We start from the raw sequence: 26,098 nt of genomic DNA on the forward strand, positions 1-26,098 counted from the left end.
TGACCAAAGATTATTTATTATATTGACAAGATATTCGGGTAACCACTCTAACCATAAAAAAACATGTCCTCAAAGATAGAAGGCAAGCGGGAGTAGGCGAGATCAGGTGGGACCGTTCTTGCCAATGAGCGGGCAGATTCTCACAGTGAAGAACAGGTGAACAACTCCGATACAAAGTCGTTTTTTAATGTTTCCGAAATGCCACGTGCGTCCACTTATATCAGTGCATTCATAACAACCTAAACATTACGAAACTTCTATTCGGTCAAATAAGCCTCAGTGCCTCACGTAGAAATGTGAAGTAAAAAAACTCATTGATTCCTCACTTCGTGGTCTTATTTTAGTGTACAGCTTTTGGGCGGAGTACACCCTCTTGCTTTGTTCCTCTCTGTCCCCAGTCACGTGACACCTGATAAAAATGGCCACCTTCGTGTTTTGATTAATAATACTTTTATGTTTGTGTCATTCTCCGTAGAATTTGAATAGATAACACACATTTTGTAGGAAACTCTGTCTTTCCCCTTTAAATTTATGACAATCAATACAAATTGCTATTTGTTAGACTATGCACATTTGTGTATATTAAACGGAAAGCTAGCTAGTTGGCTGGCACAATAGGTAAGCTAAAGCTAGCTGAATGTAAAGGAACAACGATGGAGTTGAGTGCCGACGAGGTAAGGTAACGTCTAAATGTTGGTAAAACTACAATTCGTTTTATCCAATATGTGTCAACTAAAGTTACTGCTTGTGGTCGGGATTATCTGTGCAAGTCCATATTATCTTTTCAAACCTAACGTTAGCTAACTAGCTGAGTCTGTAACGTTACGCATTAAGGAGCCGCATATGTAATTGTTAGCTAACAACAACAATACGGGTTTGGATACCTAGACGTCTATTAATGGGACATACCATCGTAATAATGAATATTTAGCTAGTTAGCCCACCCAATCTAGCTAGAAAACATATTAACTAACACAGAAGGCCACCATGTGCAAGCCAGTTTAGCTGCGTGCCGATTAAGTATCTAACTAGTTCTGTAACTAGCTAGATGCCATTTTATTCTTCCAACAGATATTGTAGACCAACAATACCAAAATAAATGTTATCGTCAATATCAGTGGTGGCTAGATTTATATGACCGTTTCACCTGCTTGCCGGTGTTATAGCCAGTTAGCTATACGTTCTTGTTTGCTGTAATGATAACGTTAGTGAAGATAAGTTAGCATAAACCGTATTCAATTCAATCTAGCTGGCTAGATAGTTATGTACGATCTAAAAACGTCAATATTACAATTGCCTAACCAGCTAGCTATTCGTTAGTATTAATACTGTAACGTTAACCATGATTTAGTCAACATGTTTTATGTATACTAAATATGTATCACACTGATTTAATCATTATGGTTTCTAAAAAAAGCCCTGCGTGTCTCCTATTTGGTCTGTTATACCGGTAGATAGTTAATGATGATTCAGTCTAACTTTCTTCTGTTCATTGCAGATCCGCAGGAGGAGACTGGCAAGACTGGCAGGAGGACAAACATCCCAGCCCAGCACTCCCCTGACGTCCCCACAGAGAGAGACCCCTCCTGGGCCCCTTCCTGGGACCTCAGGGGCCACACCCCAGCCCTTTCCACCAGCTGCCTCACACGCACTGGGACTCAATGTCCAGGGTGTCATCCATCCTATGGGCGCCTCAGGTATGAGCAGATAATGTTTAAATTATAGTGTGAGATTTTGGCAATTATTCCCTTTTTCTACTTACCCAAAGTCCAATATTTTTTTATATTATTTAACTTTTATTTAGAAGTGAACAGGAACACACAATTCAACATCAATACAATAAATACAAAAGATTACTCAAAACAGACTATTACATCCCTCAAAATTGATCTAAACTGTCCAATTGTGACCAGCAAGTTCAGCTTCAAGGTGGCCTGAAGGCTATTCCACGAGCTGGAGGCATGAAAACTAAAAGCATTTTCCCCCAGCTCAGTGGAGACCCGTGGGACCGCCAGAACCAGCCAGTCCAGAGAGCGGGTCTGAAAATAACTGCTTTATATGCCAAAAAGTATCAATGCTGGGCCCTTCTGTTAGTCAGAGACTCCAAGCCAATATAACTAGATAAAATGCAGTGATGTGTATGAAATTTGCCCCCAGTGATAAAACGCAATGCTGAGTAATAGATTGAGTCCGAAGGTTTTAAAACGGAGGCTGCCGCATGTATGTAGATTATATCACCATAATGAAGTGCTGGGAGAAGTGTTGCTTGAACAATCTTCCTTCTACTTTTCAAAGTGAGGCTGGTTTCATTTTATGAAATAGGATTTATCTTAATTCTGCCCCCCCCCCCCTGTTTTTCAGTGTGCTTTAAAAGAGCTTATCGTAAATCAGAATACCCAAGTATTAATAATGGGGATATTGCTCAATTTGGTCACCTTTTAATGTGCAAATGCGTATGTCCTCGGGCTAAAATCGACCCCAGCGGCATACCTTTCATAATATTGAGGAAGCTGTCCGTTAGTTCTTGAACCAATTGCAAGATGCCTGATCTAGGCCCATTTCAGACAATACCAACTGTATCAAACTCCTTCAACAGGTCAATAAATAAGGCAGCACAATGTTCTTTATGGTCTAAACAATGTAGCACATCCAAGACAAGTGTAGCTGCTGAAGCGGTTAGAATTGTATGAGTTAAATTTCTACATTTCAAAACATTTTGGCAAGGCAAGATTGCTTGTAAATTGGACAGTAGTTATTCAAGCCAGAAGGATCGCCGCCTTTGTGTAGAGGGAGGACTTGTGCCGTTTACCAGATCTTAGGGATAACCCCAGAAACACTTGTCATGCACCCATGGATACCATTTGTTTGTCTCTGCGTGTAGCTTGAAGGAAGTTGAAGGTCGTTTCATGAGCTATTGCTAACTATCTAGCTGTCTAACTGTCTAACTATCTAGCTGTTCCCATGGACTAAGTCATTGCACACAAGTTGCTTCAAACTGCACACAGAGACATGAAGATGTTATCCATGAGTTCATCTGACTCTGGGGAAGTAGAAAAAAGGGCTTAATTGCCAGGACAGCGCTATCCCTTTTAAAGACGACTACACTTTTGGCTGAATTTTTATAGTGCGTTATTTAGCTAGCTTTCACACAGTCTCCTACGTTGGAAGCCAAGCAAGTTTTGTCAGACTGCTATTTCTTGGTATAAAGGCATTGGTGTATGCTAAATAGTGAATTAAATGGACAGCACACATGAGGCTAAACTTCAATAAAATCCCTTTATTTGCCCTGTATGGATGTTTCAGCCTCAGCCTTCTACATGCAGAGAATGCCTGTGTTTTTGTTGTCAGCCATAATTAGGAGAATAGGTCAAGTTCACAGACGTCACTGGCTAGTAAAAAGCACCACTTAGGACAAAATACTTCACTTCTTAGCCTTGTTGTATTGAGTGAACATGCTTATTTACAAATGTGTACATTCCACTAGTGTTGCACGTTATACCGGCACCACAGTAATATCACGGTACCAAAACATTATGATACTTTTAATACCAACATTTTAGAACACCGTTGTACTGTTTCTTATGATACTATCCATTTTGTTTTTGTTTTCTGCCCTAAACTGCCCTAGTCAGTTTTGTTTATAAATTCAGTTGAATTGAAGCAACAGCCACGAGTCTCTTGAATGTGCCAGTCCAATAATATCCACTTCAATTTCATGCGCATATCACGTGGCAGCTGTAATCAACCAGCTGGCGGCATGCTGGCGGCATACTGGCGGCAGGTATGCAGACCCTGATGAGCCTTCTATTGTTACATTGGAGCAGAGCGAGTAAAGTTGATACATTGTATCCATCGCCTGTTATAACCAGTCTGAGTAGACAAGGGGGGGTGGGGGGGGGGGGGGATGAAGCATAGGCTTGCAGCTTTACAGCAAAAACAGCTTAAACATAAACATTACTCATTACTTAAAAAATAAAATAAATAATAATAATCCCGGTTTGCTAATTATTGGTTTGATAACAAACGTTGTTCAGTCATGTTACCTAGCTAGCTAACAACCTGTTAACTTGACCGTAGGCTAGGCTTGGGCGGTATCCAGATTGTCATACCTTCATACCGACCTCGTGCCATGCTGGGATATTCAGTAATACCGTAATTTACCTGTGGTAAATTCAATTGATTGGACATGATTTGGAAAGGCACACACCTGTTTATATAAGATCCCACACTTGACAGTGCTTTTAGAGCAAAAACCAAGCCATGAGGTCGAAGGACTTGTCCGTAGAGCTCCGAGACACCGTGGCCTCCATTCTTAAATGGAAGAAGTTTAGAACCACCAAGAAGACTCTTCCTAATAGCTGTCTTTGATCAGGGAGGTGACCAAGAACCCGATGGCCACTCTGACTGAGCTCCAGAATTCGTCTGTGGAGATGGGAGAACCTTCCAGAAGGACAACCCTCTCTGCAGCACTCCACCAATCAGGCCTTAATGGTAGAGTAGCCAGACAGAAGCCACTCCCCAGTAAAAGGCACATTACAGCCAGCTTGGAGTTTGACAAAAGGCACCTAAATGATTCTCAGACCATGACAAGACTCTCAAGAACTCTTTGGCCTGAATGCAAACATCACATCTGGAAGAAACCTGGCTCCATCCCTACGGTGAAGCATGGTGGTGGCAGCATTTTGCTGTGGAGATTTTTTTCAGCGGCAGCAACTGGAAGACTAGTCATGATCGAGGGAAAGGTGAACAGCAGAAAATACAGCGATATCCTTGATGAAGACCTGCTCCACTACGCTCAGGACCTCCGACTGGGGCAAAAGTTCACCTTTCAACAGGACAACGACCTTAAGCACACTGCCAAGACAATGCTGGAGTGGCTTAAGGACATGTCTCTGAATGTCCTTGAGTCGCCCAGCCAGGCCCCAGACTTGAACCCGATCTAACATCTCTGGAGAGACCTGAATATAGCCGTGAAGCGACACTCCCCATCTAACCTGACCGAGCTTGAGAGAGATCTGCAGAGAATAATGGGAGAAACTCCCCAAATACAGGTGTGCCAAGGTTGTAGGGTCACACCCAAGAAGAGTCGAGGCTGTAATCGCTGCCAAAGGTGCTTCAACAAAGGACTGACTGAAGGGTCTGAATCCTTATCTAAATGTAATAAGTCCGTTTTTTTTATTTAATACATTTGCTGACATTTCTAAACCTGTTTTTGCTTTGTCATTGTGTGTTAATATATATATATAAACACACAATGATATATATATATATATATATACATTTTATTTTGTAAAATTTATAACATGGTTGTACTGTAACAAATTGGAAAAAGTGAAGAGCTTTGAATGCACTGTAGTGTGCCACTTTTGACCACGGCCTATATTATACAGGGAATTGGGTGCCATTTGAAAAAAATAATCTCATCCCTTGCTTATTTGTTTTTTTCCCCTTGTCGTTCCTGTCTCAGGTGTGGCGTACCGCAGTCAGAGCAGCGAGGGTGTGAGCTCCCTCTCCAGCTCTCCCTCCAACAGCCTGGAGACCCAGTGGCTGTCCAGATCTCAGAGCATGGACATCGACACTGCCTCCTGTGAAAAGAGGTGAGCAACTCGGTTCGATCTTTTCAAAACCGACCCTTAGCCCCTATACTGCCAAGCCGTTCAGTTCTGAGTGGATCAGGTAGGATGTGGAAGAAATGTAGACTCAAAAATATATCATGCTATTGCCAATCATACAGAAAGTTTATTTTATTTATCAGGTAAGTTGACTGAGAACACATTCTCATTTGCAGCAACGACCTGGGGAATAGTTACAGGGGAGAGGGGGAGGAATGAGCCAATTGTAAACTGGGGATTATTAGGTGACAGTGACGGTTTGAGGTCCAGATTGGGAATTTAGCCAGGACACCGGGGTTAACACCCCTATTCTTACGATAAGTGCCATGGGTCTTTAATGACCTCAGAGAGTCAGGACACCCGTTTAACGTCCCTTCCGAAAGACGGCACCCTACACAAGGCAGTGTAGGGGCATTGGGATATTTTTTTAGACCAGAGGAAAGAGTGCCTCCTACTGGCCCTCCAACACCACTTCCAGCAGCATCTTGTCTCCCATCCAGGGACTGACCAGGACCAACCCTGCTTAGCTTCAGAAGCAAACCAGCAGTGGTATGCAGGGTGGTATGCTGCTGGCGTGTGAGGGATCGATGTCCACCTCATGTTTGAAATGTTTTTTTAGTCACACTGCATACCGTAATTTCCGGACTATAAGCCGCTACTTTATTCCCACACTTTGGACCTCGCGGTTTATACAATGACGCGGCTAATTTATGGATTTTTCCCGCTTTCACAAGATTCATGCCGCCAAAAAACTGAGCACCGTCACATAATGTGACGTAAATCGAGCGCGCTCAAACTCCCCATCATTCTGATTACGGTAGTAATTTTGTCACCCTCATCATGGCAAAGACACGGAGAAATGCATATGATGCAGCTTTCAAGTTGAAGGCGATAAATCTGGCTGTTGGAAAAGGAAATAGAGCTGCTGCATGGGAGCTTGGATGACAAGTGGGGAGAAATCCTTCACTAAAACGGGTCGCAGGCGAAGAGCATCTTATGGTCAAGTCTGCCAGTGGGTCCTGACAGCGTGGAGCATTGTCAAAAAATCCACTATCATCAACGGTTTTCGAAAGGCTGGACTGCTGCGTGTTGAAGGGGCAGCATGAGCTCAGCAGGGTATTTGCCTCCGGATGAAAGTGACGAGAGCGACAATGAAAACGATCCAACATCGGATGAAGCAATTCTGAGGCTATTCAACTCCGACACCGAAGGAGATGACTTCAGTGGTTTCAGTGCACAGGAGGAGGAAAATAGTGACCAATGACTTTCTTGGTAGGCTACTGTTTTAATTTTTGTTACAAGCCGTGTTTCGTTAAAGCCTATTTATTTTTGTTACAAGCCGTGTTTTGTTTAAAGGCTGTGTAAAGTTCATTTGTTTCAATGTACCGGTAGGCACCTGCGGCTTATAGACATGTGCGGCTTATTTATGTACAAAATACATATTTTTTTAATAATTCAGTGGGTGCGGTTTATATTCAGGTGCGCTTAATAGTCCAGTAATTACGGTACTTCATGGCTTTGATACCAAAGAATTGTACAAATGTTGTGGAATACTCAATACTCACATTTTCTATGGATATACAAACAACATGCACCTTCACTGGCACTGCACCTTCGGGATAATGCCGCAAGAAGCCGGGTGAGAGGGATTACAGCTGGTATGGGCAGACAGAGGAAAATACTGACAATAGAAGGTAACAGACCTAAAATACATAAAAACCCAATCTCTCACGTGAATACAGAGCTCTAACGGAATTATGTGATGTCACAAATACGTCCAGAAATGCCCCAGAGACTCGCAATGTGATGTCACAAATACGTGCAGAAATGCCCCGGAGACTGAGACTGTGTTTGTTTGTTATTCAAGATCATTGGAAAACAAAGTGGATGAATTTGAACTGCTTTTTCCATCAGAAAATGCAGATATTCGATGTGTCACTGAAACTTGGGCCCACGAAAATATCCCAGATGAATCTCTTTTCATACAAGACAGTCAGATGTTCAGAATTGACAGGTCCAGAGGGGATGAGAGGAGCACGTGTGACTATGTATGTGAACCACAGTATGCAGGCAGAGAGAAGAACTGACCTAGAGAAAGAGGTGTGAACCACAGTGTGCAGGTAGAGAGAACTGACCTAGAGAAAGAGGTGTGAACCACAGTATGCAGGCAGAGAGAACTGACCTAGAGAAAGAGGTGTGATCCACAGTATGCAGGCAGAGAGAAGAACTGACCTAGAGAAAGAGTGTGAACCACAGTATGCCGGCAGAGAGAACTGACCTAGAGAAAGAGGTGTGATCCACAGTATGCAGGCAGAGAGAAGAACTGACCTAGAGAAAGTGAACCACAGTATGCAGGCAGAGAGAACTGACCTAGAGAAAGAGTGTGAACCACAGTATGCAGGCAGAGAGTAGAACTGACCTAGAGAAAGTGAACCACAGTATGCAGGCAGAGAGAACTGACCTAGAGAAAGAGGTGTGGACCACAGTGTGCAGGCAGAGAGAAGAACTGACCTAGAGAAAGAGGTGTGAACCACAGTATGCAGGCAGAGAGAAGAACTGACCTAGAGAAAGAGTGAACCACAGTATGCAGGCAGAGAGAAGAACTGACCTAGAGAAAGTGAACCACAGTATGCAGGCAGAGAGAACTGACCGAGAGAAAGAGTCTGAACCACAGTATGTAGACAGAGAGAACTGACCTAGAGAAAGTGAACCACAGTATGCAGGCAGAGAGAACTGACCTAGAGAAAGAGGTGTGAACCACAGTATGCAGGCAGAGAGAAGAACTGACCTAGAGAAAGTGAACCACAGTATGCAGGCAGAGAGAACTGACCTAGAGAAAGAGGTGTGAACCACAGAATGCAGGCAGAGAGAAGAAATGACCTAGAGAAAGAGTGTGAACCACAGTATGCAGGCAGAGAGAAGAACTGACCCAGAGAAAGAGGTGTGAACCACAGTATGCAGGCAGAGAGAAGAACTGACCTAGAGAAAGTGAACCACAGTATGCAGGCAGAGAGAAGAACTGACCTAGAGAAAGTGAACCACAGTATGCAGGCAGAGAGAAGAACTGACCTAGAGAAAGTGAACCACAGTATGCAGGCAGAGAGAAGAACTGACCTAGAGAAAGAGGTGTGAACCACAGTATGCAGGCAGAGAGAAGAACTGACCTAGAGAGAGGTGTGAACCACAGTATGCAGGCAGAGAGAAGAAATGACCTAGAGAAAGAGTGTGAACCACAGTATGCAGGCAGAGAGAAGAACTGACCTAGAGAAAGAGGTGTGAACCACAGTATGCAGGCAGAGAGAAGAACTGACCTAGAGAAAGTGAACCACAGTATGCAGGCAGAGAGAAGAACTGACCTAGAGAAAGTGAACCACAGTATGCAGGCAGAGAGAAGAACTGACCTAGAGAAAGTGAACCACAGTATGCAGGCAGAGAGAAGAACTGACCTAGAGAAAGAGTTTGAACCACAGTATGCAGGCAGAGAGAAGAACTGACCTAGAGAAAGAGGTGTGAACCACAGTATGCAGGCAGAGAAGAACTGACCTAGAGAAAGAGGTGTGAACCACAGTATGCAGGCAGAGAGAAGAACTGACATAGAGAAAGAGGAATTTGAGTGTGTGGCTTCAGCTCTGTCCTAAATGACTCCCCAGCTCAGTTTCAGCTCTGGTAGTGGGAGTACTCTGAAATCAACCAGGGGCAAGTAAGAAAACACTATAGCAGAACACTGTGGACACTGTTATCTCATCAACACTTGATGTGATCAGGATGTCCTATCCCCAAATGGGTCTCATCCTGTGTGGAGACTTTAATTTGCCCATCAAGATGCTGACAAACTCCCCGCCAGACATGAAACAAGTGGTCAAAGACGAGACCAGAGTGGACTCCATCCTAGATCTGATCATTACAAATATCTCTACAACACCCTCACTGTACTTGCTCCTCTTGGAACCAGTGATCACTAGTGTCTGCTGTTCTCCCCAAACACCACATCAGGAGGGAGAAACGAGGTGCAGAGGAAAAAAAGGACGTCTGGTAACCCAGAACAGAAAGGAGGCCTTTGCATGATGTAGTTTCAGTACTGACTGGTCTGCCATATGCGGTGTGGAGAGCATCGACGCAAAGGTGGAGACGTTCGACTCCTGCATTCAGACTGCACTTGCCGTTTGCATGCCAATAACAAACAAACAACCTTAGACGAGCCCTGGATGACTGAATGAATAAAGGCTGCCATTCGGGAAAAGACAAGCTTTTCAAAAGCTAAAAAGGTGTTTTAAGATCTCCATTTAAATATGTCCAGTTTGCCCCCCTCAGGTTCTCTGGCAGACTTTTCCAGAGGCTGGGGGCTTAGTAAGGCTTGCCTCTCCATGCTTCTTGGTCCTAGGCTTTGGGATAGTTAAAATGCCAGAGGATCTGCAGGACAAACTGGGTACATAACTCAGAAGCATGTCTGACATGTTTTGTAGTGATTCTTATGTGGATCATGTAAAACATATTTACTGGTCTGTGGTGTGTAATGAGGAACAACCAGATGCTGCACTTGACACATTTCTAAAATTGTATATTCCAATGACTAACCACGCACCCATTAAGAAAATGACTGTGGTAAAACCCCTTGGATTGATGAGGAATATAACAATTGTATGGTGGAGAGGAATTAAGTAAAATATATGGCAAATAAAGCCTGCAGCACAACCCATTGGCAAACGTATTGCAAATTGAGAAATCATGTGTCTAAAATAAATAAAATGACTATACTATGAAACAAATAATTCCTTAAAAGAATGATAGCAACAAGCTTTAAAGCACCTTTTTAAATGACATTTTGGGGAAAAACGCAAACTTTGCTCCATTCATTGAATCAGATGGCTCATTCATCACACAATCCACTGATATTGCCAACTACCTTAATTATATATTAAGGAATGACATGCCAGGAATACATGCTGACACTACACATACTGCTACTACACATACTGCTACTGTACAGTAGCAGTCACAACTTTGGACAGATATCTTTATTTTTTACTATTTTCTACATTTGTAGAATAATAGTGAAGACATCAACAATGAAATAACACACCTGGAATCATTTAATAACCAAAAAAGTGTTAATCAAATCAATATATATTTGAGATTCTTTAAAGTAGCCACCCTTTGCCTTCAACAGCTTTGCGCACTCTTGGCATTCTTTCAACCAGCTTCATGAGGAATGCATTTCAATTAACAGGTGTGCCTTGTTAAAAGTACATTTTGTGCAATTTATTTCCTTAATGCATTTGAGCCAATACTTTGTGATAAGGTAGCGGCTGTATGCAGAAGATGGCCCTATTTTTTTTTTTTTTCAATACCAAGAACAGCTCAAATAAGCAAAGAGAAATGACAGTCCATTACTTTAAGACATGAAGGTCAGTGTGAATACGGAACATTTCAACAACTTTGAAAGTTTCTTCAAGTGCAGTCGCAAAAACCATCAAGCGCTATGATGAAACTGGCTCTCATGAGGACTGCCACGGGAAAGGAAGACCCAGAGTTACTGCTGCAGAGGATACGTTCATTAGAGTTACCAGCCTCAGAAATCACAGCCCAAATAAATGCTTCACAGCAACACACATCTCAACATCAACTGTTCAGAGGAGGCTGGTGAATCAGGCCTTCATGGTCAAATTGCTGCAAAGAAACCACTGCTAAAGGACACCAATAATTAGAGACTTGCTTGGGCTAAGGAGCAATGGACATTAAACCGATAGAAATCTGTCATTTGGTCTGAGTCTAAATGTACGATTTTTTATTCTAACCGCCATGTCTTTGAGACGCAGAGTAGGTGAATGGATGATCTCTGCATGTGTGGTTCCCATCATGGGGGAGGAGGTGTGAGGGTGTGGGGGAGCTTTGCTGGTGACACTGTCTCTGATTTATTTAGAATTCAAGGCACACTTAACCCGCATGGCTACCACAGCATTCCGCAGCGATACGCCATCCCATCTGATTTGCACTTAGTCCCACTATCGTTTTGTTTTTCAACAGGACAATGACCCAACACACCTCCAGCCTGTGTAAGGTCTATTTGACCAAGAAGGAGAGTGATGGAGTGCTGCATCAGATGACCTGACATACACAATCACTCGACCTCAACCCAATTGAGATGGTATGAGATGAGTTGGACCGTAGATTGAAGTAAAAGCAGGCAACAAGTGCTCAGCATATGTGGGAACTCCTTCAAGACATTTGGAAAAGCATTCCAGGTGAAGTTGCTTGAGAGAAAGCTGTCAAGGCGAAGGGTGGCTGCTGTAAAATATATATTTTGATGTAACACTTTTTTTTGGCTACTACATGATCCTGTGTGTTATTTCATAGTTGTGACGTCTTCACTATTATTCTACAATGTAGGATATAAAGAGTAGGTGTGTCAATTTGACTGGTACTGTTAATCTGACCAAATTATGAAAGACAAGCATTGTACTTTTGAATTTTGTAAAGTGAGTGTGGAAGAGTTTAAACTATTATTGTTTATCAACAATGACAAGCCACTGGGGCCTGACAATCTGGATGGAAAATTACTGAGGATAATGGTGAACGATATTGCCCCTCCTATTTGCCATTTCTTCAGTTTAAGCCTACTAGAAAGTGTGCACCCTCAGGCCTGGAGGGAAGCAAAAGTCATTCCTCTACCAAAGAATAGTGAAGCCCCCTTTACTGGCTTAAATAGCCGACCCAACAGCCTGTTACAACCCTTAGTTTGACCAGATACTATGCTATTTTAAGAGTAAACAAATTGACAAGACTTTCAGCACGCTTGTAGAGGACATTCATTCTGCGAAATGGATAACATTGGGGGGGCTTTTGTTAGACTTTGTTTTATATGCAATGTAAGTGCCTTAATGTGTTTGCACCCCAGGAAGACTAGCTGCTAATGGCGATCCCTAATAAATACACATCTGTACAATCGTGGATTGCTTTAAAAACAAAATATTAAAATCAATTCTAAAACTCACAGGCAGCCAGTGCAGAGACTTTAAAAACGGTGTAATGTGTGCGGTCTGGTCAAAGTCATTATCCGTGCTTCAGCATTCTGTATGTTTTGCAGTTGACCAATGGCTTTCTGCGGTAGACCAGACAGAAGAGCATTACAGTAGTCAAGCCTGCTTGTAATAAAAGCATGGATGAGTCTTTCAGCCTGAGATTGCCACGGTGCGGCCGTTTCTATGTTCCTCAGGTGCTAAAAGGCTATTTTGTTCACATTCCTGTTTGAAGATTCTTTCTCTGTCCTTTGGATCCAATAATAAGTACCATGGTCTTGTCTTGATTTAGCTGGAGGAAGTTGTGAGCCATTCATGTATTTAAATCACTAATAGTCTCAATCAACCAGATTACTCTTTCTCCGTATTCCCCAAGGTGTCTACAGAATTGTGGTGTAGTTTTACGCATTTATGTTGAAGAATACCCGTAAGCGGCTACATTGCGCAAGTGGTCACCTGATGGCTCCCAGGGTGACTCTCGCATAAAATACAGAGGTAGCCATTACTCCAATCGGTACTACTGAAAAACTAATTGTCCCGATGGATATATTATCGAATAGATATTTGAAAAACACCTTGAGGATTGATTATAAACAACGTTTGCCATGTTTCTGTCGATATTATGGAGCTAATTTGGAATATTTTTCACCGTTTCCGTGACTGCAATTTCCGGGCGATTTCTCAGCCAAACGTGAAGAACAAACGGAGCTATTTCGCCTACAAAAATAATATTTTTGGAAAAAAGGAACATTTGCTATCTAACTGGGAGTCTCGTGAGTGAAAACATCCGAAGCTCATCAAAGGTAAACAATTTAATTTGATTGCTTTTCTGATTTCTGCTTTTCTGCTTTTCTGATTTCCGTGAAGGTTTAAGTTGTGATATCACTTTCCTGAGCATGTTTCAAACAGGGAAAGTAACTCCATAGTGCCTTTGTGTGGTAGGCTAGGTCACATAACATCAAACTTCTCATCAGGTCTTGCTTCACTGGCACCCAGCCCAATGTTTTATCTTATCTCTGAAATATGCAGCAAACTCATCACATTTGGATGTGGAGTAAAGTTCAGGCTTGTGGGGGTAGGATTTATCAGGCCATCTATGGTTGAATAGCACTCTCAAATGATTCTGATTTATTAATGATCAAGTTAGAAAAATGTGCCCATCTGGCATTTCTAATTGCCTTATATGCCAAGTTGCCTTGCTCAGAATATCATAATGGACCTGCAACACTGACGTTCTGCCTTTCTGAAATGTGTTTTTAGTTGATTTTGTTTGTTTACTCACTCATCTGTGATTTTGTCATAGTTCTCAAGGACAATGTACAATAGTTCTGAGAAATCAGTTAAGGCGGTGCTTTGGTGTCCTATACAGGGCTCTCTGTTTGGATGTGTCCTTTTCAACCTTACTGGAGCTATGGCATCAATGGTTGCCCTTAATTTGATATTGAAGTTATCAACTAAATCATCATGGGGAAGGTAGAACAGGTGATGGTGTATTATTCATACACACACAAAAAGCTCTTTAACAACTTCAGAGGTAAGATAGCATTTCTAAATAGTTTGTTCAGTGTTACCTTGGGCTGTGGACAACAATGTAGTAAATAAAGCGTGGTGATCAGCTAAACTAACATCAACAGTAGAGGATATGTCAATAGAAAGCTCCTTGGTAATAACCAGGTCCAGAGTATGGCTGAAGTTAGGGTTGGGCCCAGTAACATGTTGGATAAAGTCCATAGTGCTCAAAAGATTCATAAAATCAATGGCCTTGGAGTCAGTTTCTTTGTCAACATGAATATTAAAATCACCCAACAGAATAATTTTATCCTAGTTCTCAAGGACAATTGTTCAGAGAAATGTGGTGGAATATTATATTCAAGTGAGAGAGACTGTCATTTCTTCAAACAATCATCTTTATTCAATATCGATTAATTATTGCAATAATGAAACTGTCGACGTTGGGCCTAGAGCCTAACTGATAATGGAAAAAACAGATGTTGTATAGGACCTAAAAATGCTGAGTCAGACTTAGTTCCAACTCTCTTAAGCCACCTTGGTTATCTACAAAGGATGGTGTTTTACCCTCAACCTGGCTTAGTTTCCCAGATGCCAGGAAGATGAGGCATTGTTCTAAACTCTTCCAGGCTATCTCTCTCGGGTCACACAAACCACATCTTGTCTATGGAATGCCAACTTTAGGTTTTTATCACCAAGCCACTGTCAGCTCAAGCTGTCTGTAGAAAAAAACATTTCCCTTGACGCCCAGACTATCTGCAGGAAGCTGGAGTGGAAACCACCTCTTTAACAGATGCCAGCCCACGCTTCAAAAGACTCCTCTCAGTTAACTCAAAGGGAGAGAGTGGGTCCTAAGAACCTTTCTCTATTTCATAAAACAACATTGATATAACAATATGCAACCACCATTGCTTTGGTGGCCTATACAGGGATAGAGCCAGCACTGGTGGCTGACATGTAAACAGTATGGCATGATGGTCAAAAGACCCACAGTTGCCAAATGAGATGGTCTTATAGCGGAGTGGATTAGTAAAACAGAAAGGCTTTTCCTTTTTTCTGATACAGTAGAGTGAAAAGCTAGTTATCCCATGGGGAGGCTTCAATAAGAGCGGCACTACAGTCTAACAGCCATGTTTCAGTGAGAAACATGCGATCGACTTTGCACTCAGTAATGAGGTCATTCACAAGAATGGATTTATTAGTGATTGCTCTAACAACCTTTAAAAGTGCCGTATTCAATGAGTGTGGGCCACATTCTTAACAACCTTAACAACCTTAACAATATATTGATGTTATTAATGTTACAACCACTTTTTCTGACACTCTTATCAGAATGGTAGGATGTTGTATAAACTCACTAGAAGGCAGAGTTAGAGGAACGTAAATTAGTTTACCTACAATAACCATAGTTCCATTTCTACAGGAGTTGATATGCTTTCCTCTGTTGCTTATTCTGACAGGGAGAACTGGAGCACTACCAGACCCTGTCCTTCAGTCTCTAAAACAGTTTGATGTTGCTGGGACTGGAGCACTACCAGACCCTGTCTGTCAGTCTCTAAAACAGTTTGATGTTGCTGGGACTGGAGCACTACCAGACCCTGTCCTTCAGTCTCTAAAACAGTTTGTTGCTGGAAAAATGTTCTGAACCCTTTCAATAACACGAGGGGGCCAACAAGAATTATTCTCTTCCCTCTGCAAACAAGGGTGCTGAAATTCTTTCCACAGACCATAGGCAGGCCAAAATCTCTCACCATCGATCTACCCACAATGATGGTGGTCGTGATGGAATCTGATGAGGGAGGAAGAGGGGGAGTGGAATGGGACTGCCTCAGGCAGGGGGGGATGGTGGGTTTGAGGCAGGCTAGCCTGACTCTTTGCACCTGCAACAGCGTATGGCTTCGGAAACCCCAGGAAGGTGGAAGATGGCCTGAGACCCTTCTGTCTTGAGTCACATGCTGAACTGTGGTGACTGTGGGGGAAGGTGCCACTGGGCGTGCACTGTCTAGTAGTATACTTCCAGTGCTGACTCCTGGGTCTGGTACGCCCGTCTCAAGCGGGGCAAAGCTATTTGATAGCTGGATTGGATATTATCTGTGTTGAGCTGAACATCTGTTGGATTGGGACAGATCAATGCTGCCTTACTCATCAACAGCTTTGCTATAACTGAGATTCTATAACTCTGCTATAACTCTGTCGTTCTGCCCCTGAACAGGCAGTTAACCCACTGGCCGTCATTTGAAAATAAGAATTTGTTCTTAACGGACTTGCCTAGTTAAATAAAGGTAAAAATACAATAAAAAAAATGGAAGAAAACATTATAGACAAAATACTTTCGGAAAGTATTCAGACCCTATGAATTTTTTTCACATTATTTTTTTCACATTTTTTCCCTCAGTCTACACACAATGCCCCCTAATGACAAAGTCAAAACAGGTTTTTAAAAATTGTGGCAAATTTATTAAAAAGAACAAACTGAAATATCACACTTACATAAGTATTCAGACCCTCGGTACTTTGTGAAGACTCTTCGGCAGCGAGTCTTCTTGTGTATGACGCTACAAGCTTTGCACACCTGTATTTGTGGAGTTTCTCCCATTCTTCTCTGCAGATCTTCTCATGCTGTGACAGGTTGAATGGGTAGCGTTGCTGCGCAGCTATTTTCAGGTCTCCAGAGATGTTAGACTTGGTTCAAGTCTGGTCTCTGGCTGGACCACTCAAGGACATTCAGAGACTTGTTCCGAAGCCACTCCTGCGTTGTCTTGTTGTGTGCTTAGGGTCATTGTCCTGTTGGAAGGTGAACTTTCGTACCGGTCTGAGGTCCTGACCTGCTCCAGAGCGCTTTTCATCAAGGATCTCTGTACTTTGCTCTGTTCATCTTTCCCTTGATCCTGACTAGTCTCCCAGTCCCTGCCGCTAAAAAACATCCCCACAGCATGATGCTGCCACCACAATGCTTCACCGTAGGGATGGTGCCAGGTTTCCTCCAGACGTGACGCTTGGCTTTCGGCCAAAGAGTTCAATCTTGGTTTCATCAGACCAGAGTCTTGTTTATCATGGTCTGGGAGTCTTTAGGTGCCTTTTGGCAAACTCCAAGTTGGCTGTCATGTTCCTTTTACTGAGGAGTGACTTTCGTCTGGCCACTCTACCATAAAGACCTGATTGGTGGATTGTGGCAGGGATGATTGTCCTTCTGGAAGGTTCTCCACAGAGGAATTCTGGATCTCTGCCAGAGTGACCATCGGGTTCTTGGTCACTTTGCTGACCAAGACCCTTCTCCCCTAATTGCTCAGTTTGCCTAGGCGGTCAGCACTAGGAAGTGTCTTGGTGGTTCCATGCTTCTTCCATTTAAGATTGAAGGAGGCCCCTGTGTTCTTGGACCTTCAATGCTGCCAAAAATCCTGTCTCAGAGCTCTACAGACTATTCCTTCAACCTCATGGCTTGGTTTTTGCTCTGACATGGACTGTCAACTATGGGACCTTATATAGACAGGTGTGTGCCTTTCTGAATAATGTCCAAACAATTGAATTTACCACAGGTGGACTTCAGTCAAGTTGTCGAAACATCTAAAGGATGATCAATGGAAACAGGATGCACCTGAGCTCAATTTCGAGTCTCATAGCAAAGGCTCTGAATACTTATGTAAATGAGGTACTTCTGTTTCATTTGAACACATTTGCAAACATTTCTAAAAATCTGTTTTTTTTGCTTTGTCATTATGGGGCATTGTGTGTAAATTGAAGAAAAACATTTTATTTAGTCCGTTTTAGAATAAGGCTGTAACAATGTGGAAAAAGGGAAGGGGTCTGATTACTTTCCCAACTTTCCCACTGCACATTTAAAAACGTGTGTGTGCATCTATCAGTTACACATGCATGTCAGTACCTACACACAACAACTTGGTCACATGTCAGTACCTACACACAACAACTAGGTCACATGTCAGTACCTACACACAACAACTTGGTCACATGTCAGTACCTACACACAACAACTAGGTCACATGTCAGTACCTACACACAACAACTAGGTCACATGTCAGTACCTACACACAACCACTAGGTCACATGTCAGTACCTACACACACAGCCACTAGGTCACATGTCAGTACCTACACACAACAACTAGGTCACATGTCAGTACCTACACACAACAACTAGGTCACATGTCAGTACCTACACACAACAACTAGGTCACATGTCAGTACCTACACACAACCACTAGGTCACATGTCAGTACCTACACACACAACCACTAGGTCACATGTCAGTACCTACACACACAACCACTAGGTCACATGTCAGTACCTACACACACAACCACTAGGTCACATGTCAGTACCTACACACACAACCACTAGGTCACATGTCAGTACCTACACACACAACCACTAGGTCACATGTCAGTACCTACACACACAACCACTAGGTCACATGTCAGTACCTACACACACAACCACTAGGTCACATGTCAGTACCTACACACACAACCACTAGGTCACATGTCAGTACCTACACACACAACCACTAGGTCACATGTCAGTACCTACACACACAACCACTAGGTCACATGTCAGTACCTACACACACAACCACTAGGTCACATGTCAGTACCTACACACACAACCACTAGGTCACATGTCAGTACCTACACACACAACCACTAGGTCACATGTCAGTACCTACACACACACAACCACTAGGTCACATGTCAGTACCTACATACACACAACCACTAGGTCACATGTCAGTACATACACACACACAACCACTAGGTCACATGTCAGTACATACTGTTGGATTCTAGCTTGAAATATAGTAATTCATGTTACCAGACTAGAATTGACTGATTACTGTATAAGGAATGTGTATTTTGGGGTCAATGGAGTATGGCTATGAACTAGGTGTATGGAAAGTTACTGACTGAGACGAGGGAGTGCAGAAATGTTACATTCTGTCAAACATGAATGTTAACCTTTGTTAAATATCATGACTCTTGAGGGATGCAGAAGGCAGCATTCTGCTTTTAGTCACCTGAAGGTAGGACAGCTATGGATTAAAAAGAAGTGGGGAATTCGGCCGAGGTCAGGTCATATGAAGTGAGAAGGAACTGTCCTATTACACAAACACATACTTCCATGCCCACGAAGGTTCTAGCATCAGGCAGGGCTGTGACTATACCAGTGAGAGGAATCAAATTGTAATTGTCACGTGCTGAATATAGCAGGTGTAGATCTTAGCGAACCGCTTACTTACAAGCCCTTAACCAATAATGCAGTTTTAAGAAAAATACCTGAAATAAAGTAACAATTAATTAGAGCAGCAGTAAAATAACAATAGCGATGCTAAATACAGGGGGTACCAGTTCGTCAAGGTAATTGAGGTAATGTATACATGTGGGTAGAGTTATTAAAGGGACTTATGCATGGATAATAATAACAGTAGCAGCGGTGTAAGAGGGGGACAATGCAAGTGGTCTGGGTGGCCATTTGATTAGATGTTCAGTAGTCTTATGGCTTGGGGGTAGAAACAGTTTAGAAGCCTCTTGGACCTAGACTTGGCGCTCCGGTACCACTTGCCCCTTCCTTGCCCCTTCCACTTGCCTTGCGGTCGGAGGCCGGGCAGTTGCCATACCAGGCAGTGATGCAAACAGTCAGGATGTTCTCGGTGCAGCTGTAGAACCTTTTTGAGGATCTGGGGACCCATGCCAAATCTTTTCTGTCTCCTGAGGGGGAATAGGTTTTGTCGTACCCTCTTCACAACTCTTGGTGTGCCTGGACCATGTTAGTTTGTTGGCGATGTGGACACCAAGGAACTTGAAGCTCTCAACCTGCTCCACTACAGCCCTGTCGATGACAATGGGGGCATGCTCGGGTCTCCTTTTCCTGTAGTCCACAATCATCTCCTTAGTCTTGATCGAGTTGAGGGAGAGGTTGTTGTCCTGGCACCACACGGCAAGGTCTCTGACTACCTGCCTATATGCTGTCTCGTCATTGTCGGTAATCAGGCCTACCACTGTTGTGTCATCGGGCAAACTTAATGATGGTGTTGGAGTCGTGCCTGGCCGTGCAGTCATTAGTGAACAGGGAGTACAGGAGGGGACTGGGCCATGACCAGTTTTTCAAAGCACTTCATGGCTACAGATGTGAGTGTTATGGGTCAGTAGTCATTTAGGCAGTTTTCCTTAGTGTTCTTGGGCACAGGGACTATGGTGGTCTGCTTGAAACATGTTGATATTACAAACTCAGACAGGGCGAGGTTGAACAATGTCAGTGAAGACTCTTTCCAGTTGTTCAGCGCATGCTGGATTACACGTCCAGGTAATCCCTCTGGCCCTGTGGCCTTGTTAATGTTGACCTGTTTAAAGATCTTACTCACATCGGCTGCGGAGAGCGTGATCACACAGTCGTCTGGAACAGCTGGTGCTCTCATGCTTTTTTCATTGTTACTTGCCTCGAAGCGAGCATAGAAGTGACTTAGCTCGTCTGGTAGGCTCGTGTCACTGGGCAGCAAGCGATTTGGTCTTAGTCCTGTATTGACGCTTTGCCTGATTGATGATTCGCCGGAGGACAAAGCGGGATTTCTTATAAACTTCCGGGTCAGAGTCCAAGTCCTTGAAAGTGGCAGCTCTTCCCTTTTAGCTCAGTGCGGATTTTGTGTGGACGACGTAATCATTGAGGAAGCCAGTAACTGATGTGGTGTTCTCAATTTAATCGGAGGAATCCTGGAACATATTCCAGTCTGTACTAGCAAATCAGTCCTGTAGCTTAGGATCTGCTTCATCTGGCCACTTTTTTTTAATTTTTTTAGACCAAGTCCTGCTTTAATTTTTGCTTGTAAGCAGGAATCAGGAGGATAGAATTATGGTCAGAGTTTCCAAATGTAAGGCGAGGGAGAGCTTTGTACGCATCTCTGTATGATGAGTAAATGTGGTCAAAATATATATACAGTGCCTTGCGAAAGTATTCGGCCCCCTTGAACTTTGCGACCTTTTGCCACATTTCAGGCTTCAAACATAAAGATATAAAACTGTATTTTTTTGTGAAGAATCAACAACAAGTGGGACACAATCATGAAGTGGAATGACATTTATTGGATATTTCAAACTTTTTTAACAAATCAAAAACTGAAAAATTGGGCGTGCAAAATTATTCAGCCCCCTTAAGTTAATACTTTGTAGCGCCACCTTTTGCTGCGATTACAGCTGTAAGTCGCTTGGGGTATGTCTCTATCAGTTTTGCACATCGAGAGACTGAAATGTTTTCCCATTCCTCCTTGCAAAACAGCTCGAGCTCAGTGAGGTTGGATGGAGAGCATTTGTGAACAGCAGTTTTCAGTTCTTTCCACAGATTCTCGATTGGATTCAGGTCTGGACTTTGACTTGGCCATTCTAACACCTGGATATGTTTATTTTTGAACCATTCCATTGTAGATTTTGCTTTATGTTTTGGATCATTGTCTTGTTGGAAGACAAATCTCCGTCCCAGTCTCAGGTCTTTTGCAGACTCCATCAGGTTTTCTTCCAGAATGGTCCTGTATTTGGCTCCATCCATCTTCCCATCCATTTTAACCATCTTCCCTGTCCCTGCTGAAGAAAAGCAGGCCCAAACCATGATGCTGCCACCACCATGTTTGACAGTGGGGATGGTGTGTGTTCAGGGTGATGAGCTGTGTTGCTTTTACGCCAAACATAACGTTTTGCATTGTTGCCAAAAAGTTCAATTTTGGTTTCATCTGACCAGAGCACTTTCTTCCACATGTTTGGTGTGTCTCCCAGGTGGCTTGTGGCAAACTTTAAACAACACTTGTTATGGATATCTTTAAGAAATGGCTTTCTTCTTGCCACTCTTCCATAAAGGCCAGATTTGTGCAATATACGACTGATTGTTGTCCTATGGACAGAGTCTCCCACCTCAGCTGTAGATCTCTGCAGTTCATCCAGAGTGATCATGGGCCTCTTGGCTGCATCTCTGATCAGTCTTCTCCTTGTATGAGCTGAAAGTTTAGAGGGACGGCCATGTCTTGGTAGATTTGCAGTGGTCTGATACTCCTTCCATTTCAATATTATCACTTGCACAGTGCTCCTTGGGATGTTTAAAGCTTGGGAAATCTTTTTGTATCCAAATCCGGCTTTAAACTTCTTCACAACAGTATCTCGGACCTGCCTGGTGTGTTCCTTGTTCTTCATGATGCTCTCTGCGCTTTTGACGGACCTCTGAGACTATCACAGTGCAGGTGCATTTATACGGAGACTTGATTACACACAGGTGGATTGTATTTATCATCATTAGTCATTTAGGTCAACATTGGATCATTCAGAGATCCTCACTGAACTTCTGGAGAGAGTTTGCTGCACTGAAAGTAAAGGGGCTGAATAATTTTGCACGCCCAATTTTTCAGTTTTTGATTTGTTAAAAAAGTTTGAAATATCCAATAAATGTCGTTCCACTTCATGATTGTGTCCCACTTGTTGTTGATTCTTCACAAAAGAATACAGTTTTATATCTTTATGTTTGAAGCCTGAAATGTGGCAAAAGGTCGCAAAGTTCAAGGGAGCCGAATACTTTCGCAAGGCACTGTATATATATTTCCCTTTTGGTTGCACATTTAAGCTACTTATCGGAATTTGGTAAAACAGATTTAAGTTTCCCTGCATTAAAGTCCCCGGCGCCGCCTCTGGATGAGCATTTTCCTGTTTGCTTAGAGCTCATTGAGTGCGGTCTTAGTGCCCACATGGGTCTGTGGTGGTATGTAGACGGCTACGGCTACTCTCTCGGTAGATAGTGTGGTCTACTGCTTATCATAAGATATTCTTCCTCATGTGATCAAAACCTCGACACTTCCTTAGATATCGTGCAACAGCTGTTTACAAATATACATAGTCCGCCACCCTTTGTCTTACCAGAGGCTGCTGTTCTATCCTGCCGATGCAGTGTGTAACAAGCCAGCTGTGACTTGATCACGTCGTCGTTCAGCCACCACTCGGTGAAACACAAGATATTACGGTATTGTCCAGATGGTAGGATATACTTGCATTAAGCTCGTCCAATTTATTTTCCAGCGATTGTGCGTTGGCCAGTAGTACGGATGGCAAGGGAAAATTAGCCACTCATCGGCGGGTCCTCACAAGGCACCCCGATCTCTTTCCGCGATTTCTTTTCCGTCTCTTTCTCCAGCGAATGACTGGGATGAGGGCCTCTTTGGGTGTCTGAAGTAAATCGCTCTCGTCCAACTCATTTAAAGAGATTCTTCATCCGGTTCAAGGTGAGTAATTGCTGTTCTGATTTCCAGAAGCCCTTTGCGGTCATCAGAGACAGTAGCAGCAGCATTATGTACAAAATAAGTTGTAAAAAATGCGAAAAACTAAAACAATAACACGGTTGGTCAAGAACCCATGAAATGACAGCAATCCTCTCCGGCGCCATTTAATACTCAGGAACAACAGAGATGTATTGTCTGTCTAGATGTGCAAGGAGTTGACTCCGCCTCCTTGGAGGGGGGTATAAATATTCAGTACCAGTCAAGATTGGACAATCTAGTTGGTTATCCCTGGATTAGGGCGTTCGTCATTGGTGCTGGTGGACCTGATTCAAGAGCCAACAAGGGAATCACCCAACTCTCACATACTTAGGAAAATACACTACAGGTCAAAAGTTTTAGAACACCTACTCATTAAAGGGCTTTTCTTTATTTTTGACTATTTTCTACATTGTAGAGTAATAGTGAAGACATTAAAACTATGAAATATGGAATCATGTAGTAACAAAAAAAAGTGTTATAAAATATTGATTTATTTATTTGAGATTCTTGTGGAAAAAGTCAAGGGGTGTGAATACTTTGCACAGTATATAACCTCTAAATGTCTAAACCATTGGGGGGTAACAGAAAATGACGGCAAGTGTTGCGATAAGACGGCCACCCGCTGCATTTAACTGTTCTTCACCACTGTGTGTGTCCTTTTGTGTTGATAGCCTGTTACTGTGATTTGATGCAGGGATGAATTCATTGACCATGTTGCTCCCCCCCCCCTCTCTCTGTGGCCCAGCAGCATATCCCAAGTGGATGTGGACTCAGGGATAGAGAACATGGAGGTGGAGGACAATGACCGCAGGGAGAGGAGGAACCTGGCTAAAAAGGTAGGCAGGGCTCCCAATCCACCCTCTTCCTTCCGGTATGTACTTTGATCAGTCGCTCTTTGGCTGTATTCAAAATGGCACCCTCTATTCCCTATATTGTGCACTACTTTTGACCAGAGCCTTCAGACGCAGCCTCTATCATGAAAAGGGTCTGCCAAATGAATGGGAGATAACAGAACTCTTTTTCTCTTTTGGCGCGAGTTGGTATATCAATACTTTGGACCAAATGAGCTGGGGATTCATGTACTCCAAATCAAATACATGTTGTGTTTGTCACATGTCAATACAACAGATGTAGGCTTTACTGTAAATTCTTACTTATGAGCCCTTTACCAACAGTGTAAAGTTAAGAAAATGTGCAAATAAAAGTAGAAAGTAGTGACACAATAGATAACAATAACGAGGCTATATCACATCAAGCAGTATTTATACAGCACAGGTTTTAAGATCTCTTTTTTTAAATGTGTCCACAGTTTTGGTCCCATCAACTTCTCTGGCAGGCTATTCCAGACGCTGCCTCCATGCCTCTTGGTCCTAGGCTTTGGGATAGTTAAAAGGACAATGCCAGAGGACCTGAGTGACCTACTGGGTACATAACTTAAAAGCATGTCTGACATATATTGGGTTGCACAGTCTAGGATTTCTTTAAGAACAATAGAAAATCTGTCAGCCAGTGTGGAGACCATAAAACCAGTGTAATGTGTGCTCTTCATCTGGTCTTGGTCAGTAACTGTGCTGCAGCATTCTGTATGGTTTGCAGTTGACCAATGGCTTTCTTGGCGTCCATCCATGTAAGAGACTAGCTAGCAAAATGTTCAGATATTACAAGTTTCTAATTTAGTCTGTCATTTTCATTTCAAGTTAAAGCATACGGTTAGCTATCTCGGTGTGGAAATGCAAATAGTCTGGATAGCCATTTGAATATCTGTTCATGAGTCTTATGACTTGGGGGTAGACGCTGTTTTAGAAGCCTCTTGAACCTCGACTTGGCGCTCCGGTTACGCTTTCCGTGCGGTAGCAGAGAGAACAGTCTGACTAGAGTGGCTGGAGTCTTTGACAATTTTAGGGATTTCCTCTGACACTGCCTGGTATAGAGGTCCTGGATGGCAAGAAGCTTGGCCCCGAAGATGTACTGGGCCGTACGCACTACCCTCTGTGGTGCCTTGCGGTCGGAGTCCGAGCAGTTGTCATACCAGGCAGTGATGCAACCCGTCAGGATGCTGTGGTGGTTAATTTCTTCACTATCAAATGAGGAGAGGCAAACTTATCACACAAGTCAGAGTTATACTTAAACTAAATCTTTAATCACTTATTAATAAGGGAGCAGGTCAATACAACGCACACATATAAAGTGAATCAATTGAGTGCTCTACGATAATGTCTGGTTGACGTTTCACGCTCAGATGATTCATTGCACCAGTCCCTCCTGCAGCAAAGCACCGGCACAATATGATGCTGCCACCCCCGGGTTTCACGGTTGGGATGGCGTTCTTCGGCTTGCAAGCATCCCCCCTTTTCCTCAAAACATAATCATGGTCATTATGGCCAAACCGTTCTATTTTTGTTTCATCAGACCAGAGGACATTTCTCTAAAAAGTACGATCTTCGTCCCCATGTGCAGTTGCAAACCGTGGTCTGGCTTTTTTTGTGGCGGTTTTGGAGCAGTGGCTTCTTCCTTGCTGAGCGGCCTTTCAGGTTTTGTCGACATAGGACTCGTTTTACTGTGGATATAGATACTTTTGTACCTCTTTCCTCCAGCATCTTCAGGTCATTTGCTGTTGTTCTGGGATTGATTTGCACATTTTGCACCAAAGCACGTTCATCTATA

General features: G+C 43.0%; 1 protein-coding gene across 10 annotated transcripts in view; it reads left to right on the plus strand.

The window, feature by feature from the left end:
- The first annotated feature begins 342 nt into the window (after positions 1 to 342).
- The window catches only part of LOC110491883 (ubiquitin conjugation factor E4 B), a 99,369-nt gene continuing 73,613 nt past the window's right edge, over positions 343 to 26,098 (plus strand). For 4 of the 10 annotated variants that reach the window (XM_036946774.2, XM_036946776.2, XM_090202621.1 and 1 more), the window contains exons 1-4: positions 368 to 674; positions 1,499 to 1,697; positions 5,468 to 5,597; positions 24,180 to 24,270. In XM_036946774.2, coding sequence (XP_036802669.1) covers positions 654 to 674; positions 1,499 to 1,697; positions 5,468 to 5,597; positions 24,180 to 24,270 — 441 coding nt within the window. In that variant the 5' untranslated portion in view covers positions 368 to 653. Of the gene's footprint in view, positions 675 to 1,498; positions 1,698 to 5,467; positions 5,598 to 11,636; positions 11,855 to 24,179; positions 24,271 to 26,098 lie in introns of those variants that run through there. The other 6 variants (XM_090202626.1, XM_090202622.1, XM_090202624.1 and 3 more) reach the window with 4 other exon arrangements.

Source organism: Oncorhynchus mykiss, chromosome 16 (assembly GCF_057628025.1).
Source record: "Oncorhynchus mykiss isolate SJ-2025 chromosome 16, ASM5762802v1, whole genome shotgun sequence".
Taxonomy (NCBI): Eukaryota; Metazoa; Chordata; class Actinopteri; order Salmoniformes; family Salmonidae; genus Oncorhynchus; species Oncorhynchus mykiss.